Source organism: Podarcis liolepis (assembly GCF_965112155.1).
Source record: "Podarcis liolepis genome assembly, chromosome: 2".
In the NCBI taxonomy this organism is placed as follows: Eukaryota; Metazoa; Chordata; class Lepidosauria; order Squamata; family Lacertidae; genus Podarcis; species Podarcis liolepis.
This window is the reverse complement of record NC_139555.1, coordinates 32,559,521-32,568,886: the sequence shown is the minus strand read 5'-3', so window position 1 is coordinate 32,568,886 and position 9,366 is coordinate 32,559,521. Positions and strand designations below refer to the sequence as shown.

The window sequence follows — 9,366 nt, the reverse complement described above, 5'->3', positions numbered from 1 at the left end:
GATATACATACAAGTGCTGAGAGCATCCACAGAAAAGACCAGAAAAAATGCCCTTCTTCTGGAGCACGGAGTACTTAGGTATCAGAAACTGATGGCTGAATGTGGATCAAAAGTGACAGGAAGTCATCATCAAGATGCCAGGCCAAGACATTTTGCTGCCTGAAGTGGTATGCCATATGGCACCCACATGCACACATGGTTGTTGTTTACTCGTTTAGTCGTGTCTGCCTCTTCATGACCCCATGGACCAGAGCACGCAAGGCACACATGGTAGGCCCAACATTTTTAAAACTATTGCCGCACCATTCAGACAGTTCCTGCTTTAATCTATTCCTCCTAGATTCTTCCCTCTTGAGACATGGTAGGGCCAGTTCTGGAAAGTTAGTCAAAATCTGTCAGCTTCTGTCTACTGTGATTTCCAGAAAAAGCTCATGGCCTGCAACCTACACAAAAATATGTTCAATGGAGTCCCACCAACAACCACCAATGGAAGGTTTTTTTAAAAAAATGCCCTGCAGTGCTAATGGAAGGGAATCATACTGGGAATCATACTGGGCCTGAAGTCCTTATGTTGCAATGTAATGATCTTACCAGTTAATCTAATCCTGGATGCATTGGCTAATTTCTAAAGAGAGAGGAGCCAGGTTTCAAGTCTTTGACCTGGCAGTAGAAGGCAGGGAATCTAAAATATGTACCCAGCTATTCCAACTGATACACACAGGACAAGTTTGTGATGTTTCATTTGTCCATATCTTGCACATTTCATCCATTCTTCCTGATGCAAGAAGCGATACACAAAACAGGGTACTACTCAATTGGTGCACAGATTATGCAACTGCACACTTACAGCATTGTGGTAAATTGCCATGATGAAGACCAACATCCCACGTCTCTAAAATTTGATGTGTACACAACTGTGCAAATGAAACAAAAGTTTGGCTAGGAAAGTGTCAGCAAACTTCTATTTACTTCAAGCATTGTCTACACTTCCACCTATGTATTCAATAAACTTCTCGGTGGGCTTTTTTTTTTTTTTTTTTGCAATAACGTGCATTCAACGGAGGATTACAGGAAGATGCAGGAAAATGTATGCAACAGAGGAAGGGAGGTGTAATCATATGATGATACATGCAATAGAAGATCACAGATGCAGACAACAAAAGACAATTATGCTCTGGAGCCAAGTGAGGATTCCCAGGTAAGATCCTCCCTCTATTGTGTGGGCAGGTAGTCCCTCCCCTACCTGGCCTGGCCTCCTTGGCAACGCTTCCCCCAGGCGGGATTGGACAACTGACTAAGGTAGGCGGAGACCTCCAGGTATCCCACCTGGGGGAAGGCGAAGCCAAGCCTGTGTTGATGGAGCCGCTCCAAATCCAGGGGCTGCGCGCATCCACGCAAAGGGCGCCCCCCCCCCCCGTTTTATGCGGGGAGCGGTCATTATGCTTTCAGCAGTATAAACCCAAACTGCACAAATTATAAAAGGGACATCCTTCAGCATTGAACAAATATTATACATATTATTTCAGAACTCTGTTTCCCTGAAAGCTGACCAAAGTCAAAGCATCTTCTAGAAGCATTGTAAGTCTTCCTGATCTGACCTGGATTTTGTGACAAGGTCAGGCCACCGGTTAAGGGACGGGGATGAAAGATACATACAGACTGAGGAAGGAGGAGAAGGACAATAGCACTTCCCCTTGGAGTGCGCATACATGGTTAAATGTTGTTCTTCTGGCATTCCAGACATCTACTGATGCAAGTTGGCTCACATATATGCACCTTGAAAATGGCAGTGCCTGTTTTTCACCCACCCCAGCATACAGAGAAGCGTAATGCCACGCTTCTAGACTAGGAAACAGGACATCTAGAACACACCTTATTCCTTTTGAGTCTGCTGGAAAGGCACTACTAGCAATGCTGCCACCACCATTCCCACCATAGCTGAACCAGAGACAAATGCGTAATGAGAGTTCACTTCTGAGATTTATAAACAACACATTTTAGTTTGGCTGCACCTCCTGCAGCCTACATACCAACATGGTAGTGCACTACGAAGCTCTAAAATCTGAAAAAGCATGTTGTCCAGAACTATGCAGAACAGTGGCACTAGTCTGTGATATGGGTGACATAGTGCAGCCGGCCATACATCATCTCTACCACTGTGCACAAAAGCACAGTACGCTGTGGCATATAGGTAAATTCTCTCTTTGCAAATGTACCCTTAAGAAACTGTGGTTTATCAGTTTTAGCCTTGTCTTTGGTCTAGGTTCAAGGACAAAGCAACAGCGCCTCCTGGATGTGCCCCAGGGAAGTAGAATCATATTAGGCAGTCCCTTGGTGTGGGGAATGCAACTCCTGCATCCTGAGACGGGCTTGTTCGCTAGAACCTAAATGCAGCAGAACCCATCCTCTTACTCTCCACCATCTTGCATCAGTTATGAGCTAAAGGCCTCAAAAACTCAAGTTCCCACTAGAAGAGCCTGACTCTGGAAGGCTCCTTAAATCCAAAATCAACAAGGATTGAAACATTCAGGGGAGATACGTTATATGTGTTCCACACCATGCCATCATGACAAAACCCACACATGAGAAAGCCTCCGATTTCAGCAAGAGAGACGTGAAGAAGTAGCTCTTCTGTGCACCCATGGATGTTGGTTTCCCAAACAACACAATACACAATTCATACAGCCTACCTCCAGGTTAAACAAGCATTTTGTTCAGAATATAGGGATCATTGGTTCTTGCAACCACCGATAAAAACTTTGCCACTGTTAATGTTCTAGCATTTGTCCGGTCTTCCAATAGGAACCTGATATAGTGAGCCTCTGATTTTCCTGGGAAAGGTACCAGCAAGGGTAGTATCAGTTCAGCCCTGGCTTGCTCATATTTTGGGTTTCCCAAACAGGTGGGTGAGGGTAGGGAGGACAGCATACAGGACCAACTTTTCTTGAAATGGGGCTGGGGGAGGAGGCTTCAGAAACTGTGCATGGTGAGGCTCTGACAAGGGTCTGCTGCTCAGTATCAAAAGTCCCACTGGGCACGCACAGGCCCTCTCTGCCTCACCTAAAGCAGCTTCTTGGATTCCATCCAGCACATGCTTTTCATAGCAGGCGCCGAGAGGGAACAAAAACCTCGGTGATGGTGGTGGTGGTGGTGGGGAGTCGCAGCCACCTTCCCTGCCCCAAACTCCTTTGCTATCAGACTTCTCCAAGCGCTTGTGTCCTCTCTCGTTGGCCCCTGTGAATGAGATTACCCTTCTTCTTGGTGGGCAATACAAACCCTTCCTTATCAGGATCAGGGCGGAGGGAACTTAACTGTTGATTGTGTTTTTCCCCATGTCTCCCCCTCCTCTATGCAAAAAAAAAAAAAAAAAAATGCAGTACATTCCTTTATGCAGGTTTCCATAGAGTTAAACTGTTCCTATTTTTTTCCCCTTAAAGAGGTCAGCAAAAAGTCGTACAATAGGGGTCTCATGTTCGTGAACTGTGAAGGAATTTTTAAAAATTTCCCATGGTGGGGTTGGAGTGCAGCGGAAAAAAAGAAAGAAACTTGGGGGGAAAAGATAAATAAAGCAGACTAGGGACTTGGGGCGGGGGGGTAATTTGTAAAGACGTATTGCCTTCCAGATCCGACGCTGAAACATGCTATTCCCTCCCTCCACATTTCTTTCTTCTTTTTAATCAGAAGTTATATTTAAGCTTTTAATTGCTTCAGCCTTATTAAGCTGCTCCTTTTAAACAAGCGGTTGCATGTATTTCCCTGGCATAGGGAAATCCCTCCGACTGTAGGTTCATATTATTTAGACAAGCACTCTTTCAGAAGTAAATGCCATTCTTAGCATAGGGAAGTACTTTAGGTCTAAAGGGGTTAAGAAGGCCTCCCTTCCATTCAGAAACATGCAGGGGTCCCACCGTGGCAGTTCCAGCCTTAAAAGTCTTTCCAGCTTTTTTTCCCCCCTTGTAACAAATCTGTACGACTGCCACCAGGACATAAGAAGCGTGTGCCTGTCACAGAAATAGAGTTTACTTTTTCCAACTTGTTGTACAGAGGCAGGGTATAAATACAGCGAACTCTGGCTTGGACTGAGAGCCTTTTGCTTAAAATAAGGGGTCTCCTTCCCAAGACTTTTAATCCAACACGGTCCAGAGCAGACTACGCCATCGAGCAAGTTGGAAAAGGAAGCCTGCAGGAACTTAAAGAAAGCAGGTGTAGTTGGGGTCCTTTGTTTTGTTTTTGCTTAATTTTTTTAAAAATCCAGGCACAGACATACCCAGGTCCCAATCCAACTGTGGATATTTTATCTGGAGCTGTCCTGAAATGTCCTTTTTCACATTCTTCACTCAATGGATATGGATGCTGTCTGGAGAGAGCCTTATCCTATTGCTTCTGGAGGTTCCCCTCAAAGGCACTGCCTTGCCTCCAATACGATACTCTCACGCTGGGATATGTCCAAATGATATGAATCCCAACCTCTGGGTTGACGCACAGAGCACCTGCAGGAGAGAATGCGACACTGACCTGGTAAGTGATGCACTTTTGTTTCTCCTCTTAAGCTTAAATTTAATTGCCTTCCTAAATATGATAGCGGCTGGGTGGGTTGATGCTTTGTTTACTGTAGCAGCGCACATTAATTGTCAACAGTCCTTTCAAAACCAAACCAAACCCTGGCCAGCAAGAGAGGGATGTGTAAGGAGTTCACGTCCTGTAAAAGGCAGAGCCTCGCCTACTTGGTTGCTAGTTCAGAGATCTGATTATCTGTTGGGCTGACAGCTCTCTAATTCCAGGCCAATTCCTGTGAAAGCTGAAGATGGAAATCAGCCCCATTCTGTGGCAAAGTTAATCGTGTGAAGACACATGCTGAGCAATGCACACGCGCACACACACCCGGCCCCGCAGCAGGGATCCGTTTTTGACAATCACAACAGTGTCAAAAGCCAATCTGTGCCAAGGCAGCACATACCACAGGGCTTGCTGCAGGACTTTTCTCTTTGGCTGCCGTTCACCGTGTGTCATTGTGTCTTGCCTTGACAGGTGCATTTCAAGAATACTAGACACACACACACACACACACACACACACACACACACACACACGAGACTCCATGGTAATGCATACAACAACCATGCCAATCCCACCTATTTTTGAAGCCCACTTGCTTCTAAAGGCAGGACTTTAAATTGCCTCCGTAGGCACGGCCCTGACAGCACCTATTTTAAAGCCCAGCAGTGGCAGAAGAAATGACTCAGTAAAAATGACAGCTTGGGCAGGACCTCCTGCATAGCACTTCCAGATCCAAATGCAACTTGAGCTGGCAAGTAAGAAAAGGCTGCTCATCCAGCGGCCAGCGCTGCCAGCTCATTGTGGCATCCAGGCACCCGCCTGTGCTCTTTCTGCATCACGTACCTGCAGTGGCGTAGCGTGGGTTGTCAGCACCCGGGGCAAGGCAAGTAATTTGCGCCCCCTAACCCGTGGATTTTAGAGCTGCGAGTGCGAGCGTGTCCCCCCCAGATGTTGCGTCCGGTGCGTCCAGCCCCCCTGCACCCCCCACGCTACGCCACTGTGTACCTGCCTGGAATAATAGAGTGCACTTGCCATCACCGAGTTTGTGGTCTCTGTCAAATGCCGCTCTGAAAAGAATCCTTGCAGGATGCTGTGAAGTTTGTAGTGTACCAAGAGCAGCGAAAGCTTTCTCGGCATTCACATGCCAAAGAGGTATTGTTGCAGTGCAGTCACCTGTGTGACCTGGTAAAAGCAGCACTCCTGAATAAAGGATACATTTCAATTTGTGGGTGGTCACTTTTTGAAAGAGCGACTGAGCAACCTTTCCCCTCTTCCTTTTTGTTTTTGGTAAAGTAGAAACACGCTACAGCATGATGTGGCTCAGTTGGTTATAGCATGATGCTGATAACGCCAAGATTGCAGGTTTGACCCTCGTGTGGGACAGCTGCATATTCCTGCATTGCAGGGGCTTGGACCAGGTGACTCTATGACTCTACAGTGGTACCTCAGGTTACATACACTTCAGGTTACATACGCTTCAGGTTACATACGCTTCAGGTTACAGACTCCGCTAACCCAGAAATAGTGCTTCGGGTTAAGAACTTTGCTTCAGGATGAGAACAGAAATCATGCTCCAGCGGCACAGCAGCAGCAGGAGGCCCCATTGGTTAAAGTGGTGCTTCAGGTTAAGAACAGGTTAAGTACTTAACCTGAGGTACCACTGTATATGCACCTTAGTTGCTCCCCCCCCCCCAAGGAGGAAAGTAACGTGGCAGTTCTCATACAACTTCTGTCAAACAGATACATTCACTCCAATGGCACTGATGCAAGAAGAAACACATTGCAGAAACCCCTAAATCATTTGGAAGTTTAACAGACCCCAAGTGTCACTGAATTTCCATGCTATTCATGTTTCCAGAGTATCTGGTTACAAAGGACAGTTCTGGTGACAAGCAGTGTCTCCCATCCCAGATTCCAAGCTGAGAACCTGAGAGGAGATATGACTGAAATGCTTTAGAACACACACACAAAAATTCTGCTGGTTAAATTGTGCTGCTTATGAAATCAAGAGGTTGTGGTTGTGGTTATGATCAAAATAGATTACCAGGCCAATTTCTTCATTGATTCTTAAGCGATTGCTTGGAATAGGAAGATTTTTAGGGTACAGATGAAGCAGCATGAGATTCAAGAGCTGTACCCAAGAATCGCCTGAGTGACTGTGCTTGATGAGGGCCCTGTCATGCAATGCGCCTCTCAAAGCATGCAGTCAGCTAAATGTCTAACTAAGGTGTACCCCCCTTTCCATCAGCTACCCACAAGACACAAGGAAAACAATTGTCAATGATTCTCCCGCAGGCTTTGCAAAGTGTTTCAAAGAGTTTACTGGCCCCAAAGTAAATAATCAAAAACCTCTTCACTATAAATTTAAATGTGCCATCTGCAGACTTCCATATAGACCCTGTCCCTCAGCCCAATTCAAACACTGTCGATATATTACATGGTGCACATGCACAAGCCGCTTTTCATACTACCTGAAGTTCCAGTGGGATTTAGAGAGCTGGGGCATAAACCTAGCTCCCAAAACAATATGCAATTCCAGTTAAAAGAAAGAAACAGAAAGATTGAAATGGATGTTTGTGCTGCCATTGAATTCAATGGGATTCATTTGTGCCTTTCTTGTGCACAATGGGACAGTTTGCCTTGGGGTCCCTTCCAAATCCACAATACTATTGTCAGAGCTGCTTCCAGATCCTAGCTCACAGAGGATCACGCTAGCCAGCGGTCACTTGTAAAAGTCTTTTATTGAGTTAGTTTCCATTCTCAAGCTGCTGCGCGCAACTCTACGTCTTAAGGGTTAGACCGGCGAAGCTCCGTCTGAGTCTCCGCCCCCTGTACACCAACTTAATACCCTAGCCTTACTCCACCTTTTCCGCCTGACTGTTCTTCTCTGGGTCCCTCTGCCCCCCGGGGTCTCTTCCTTCCGGGATTCTTCTGACGCTGACCCCCCGGACCCTCCTGTCTCCTTGCGCCGGGCTTTAGGACCTGGCTCCCTTTCCGGGCTGCTTACTGCGCCACCTTCCTGTGCATTTGAACTTGGCGCGCGCGCCCAACCTTCCACTTTCCGTCTGACCGTTTCTTCGCTCCCCGATGGAGGTGTGGCCACTCCTGACTCGTGCCCTCCCTCCTGTTGTGAGCTTCCAGCGCTTGATACCTGGCGCCCTTCCTCTCCCCTGCTCTCTGTTGGTGACGCTGGTCCGGATTTCCCACTGCTCCCCTCTGAGCCCCCTCTGGCCCTTTCTTCCTGGGGTGTCCCCCTAGGCTCCCCCCTTGCCCTGGCCACTGGTGCTCCTTTCTGTGAATCTTCTGATTCACTGGAAAGACTCGGAGATCTCGGGTCGTCGTCATCACTCATCTTTTCTTCTGCCTCCTCCCCCTCGCTCTCTGTTTCCTCCCTTGCCCTTGCCTCTGCTCCTGAACCCCTGACAACTATGAACATTCTAAGCACCAATATTCTGCATCCGTTGTAGTTCTTGAGCACTCTTCAAAGGCAGCCCACCTACAGATTCACAGAGCTGGAGATCCTGTAGTCCAACTTAATGCTCAGTGCAGAAGTTACAATACAGGAAGCATCTAAAGCATCTCTGACAGATAACCATGCAACCTCTTTTTCCTTTTCTTTTTAATGATAATAATAAACACTCCAGAGGCAGACTGTCCCATTGTCAAGAACAGGCTGAACTCTTATTGCCAAATTGGCTTTCCTATTGGCCAAAGCCAATTGGAGCATCCTTGTCTTGTCTCAGCTCTTTAGCTCACTTGCAGCTCATCACAATCCCATAAACAGATTGCAGATTTCCATTGCTTCCCTGGCATCAGATAGAAAGGAGAGAGAGGGTGCAGTGTCATCTGCATATTTAACTCCAAATCCCTGGATGATTCCAGCTGCCATACTAAACAGCATGGAGGCAACAAGGGGAAAGCTATGCCTTCCGGTAAGCCAGGGGTGTGGCTCTGCTTTTCACCACCCTTGTTTTCACCAGGCTAAAATGCATAATGCTTCTTGATACTAATGACATTTCCCAAAATATTAAATGCCCGGTGCTGAAGAGAGGGGATGGGCTGATAGTCATTTGCCCTGCAGCATATGGGAAGGTCTAAGTCATCCCTCTTTGCTGTGGTCTCAGTAAAATTCATCCCCCACCCCGAAATGGCAATTGACATTTGAGCAGGAACCTCCCAATTTACGGCTCTGAGGACAAACTCTCCACACTTAACACCCCTAAACCCAACAATATAACTGACTGATAATCTCAGTCGGTTCCGGACCTTTCTATTCTCCAACAGGAGCCTTGGAGCTAGAACAATAAGAGGCCACTCATGAATGACAGGCCAGAAAGCTGTCATGACTCAGCCAGAGTGGAACATATGTGGTTGGCTTGCATGAAATTCTGGAAACATCCCCTCAAGAAGCAAACCACTTTGTTCAAGTGGCTAAAGCAACCCTCTAGATTACATCATGAAAAGAAGGTTTGAGGAATAACTAGGGCTTACAAGGCCATAGCTCTGTGTAGGTCCTGTAGGACAAAGAAGAATTTTTGTAAGATGCACTCAGGCCATGATCCTTTGCATGGGAGTAAATCCCTCTGCTCACAACAAGACTCAAAGTGAGACATGCAAAGGGTTGCGCTGGTGTGAAGAAGTGAGCAATGCCAAGACGGAAGTGGGAGTGCAAGAAGAGACAGCACAACAGAATCCCCACTCCAGATGGCCTAGTGAAAAATGATTCCTCAATCCCTGGTGACAGCTATAAGTAGTCCCAGAACATAGAAGTACAACCACTGGGATTTCCCAAGAGATTTTTTTTAAAAA

At 46.7% G+C, this 9,366-nt stretch overlaps 1 protein-coding gene and 1 long non-coding RNA gene across 3 annotated transcripts in view; one reads left to right on the top strand and one right to left on the bottom strand.

Annotated features, from left to right (window-relative positions):
* Positions 1 to 557: 557 nt before the first annotated feature.
* The window catches only part of WFIKKN2 (WAP, follistatin/kazal, immunoglobulin, kunitz and netrin domain containing 2), a 13,875-nt gene continuing 5,066 nt past the window's right edge, over positions 558 to 9,366 (top strand). Inside the window, exons 1-2 of one of the 2 annotated variants that reach the window (XM_083487175.1) lie at positions 558 to 1,198; positions 4,256 to 4,518. In XM_083487175.1, the coding sequence (XP_083343301.1) occupies positions 4,315 to 4,518 (204 nt within the window). In that variant the 5' untranslated portion in view covers positions 558 to 1,198; positions 4,256 to 4,314. Of the gene's footprint in view, positions 1,199 to 3,880; positions 4,519 to 9,366 lie in introns of those variants that run through there. The other variant, XM_083487174.1, reaches the window with a different exon arrangement.
* Positions 4,376 to 9,366, bottom strand: part of LOC310699461 — a 25,815-nt gene continuing 20,824 nt past the window's right edge. Inside the window, exon 3 of the long non-coding RNA XR_014522096.1 lies at positions 4,376 to 4,490. This is a non-coding gene — a long non-coding RNA (uncharacterized lncRNA). The remainder of the gene's footprint in view (positions 4,491 to 9,366) is intronic.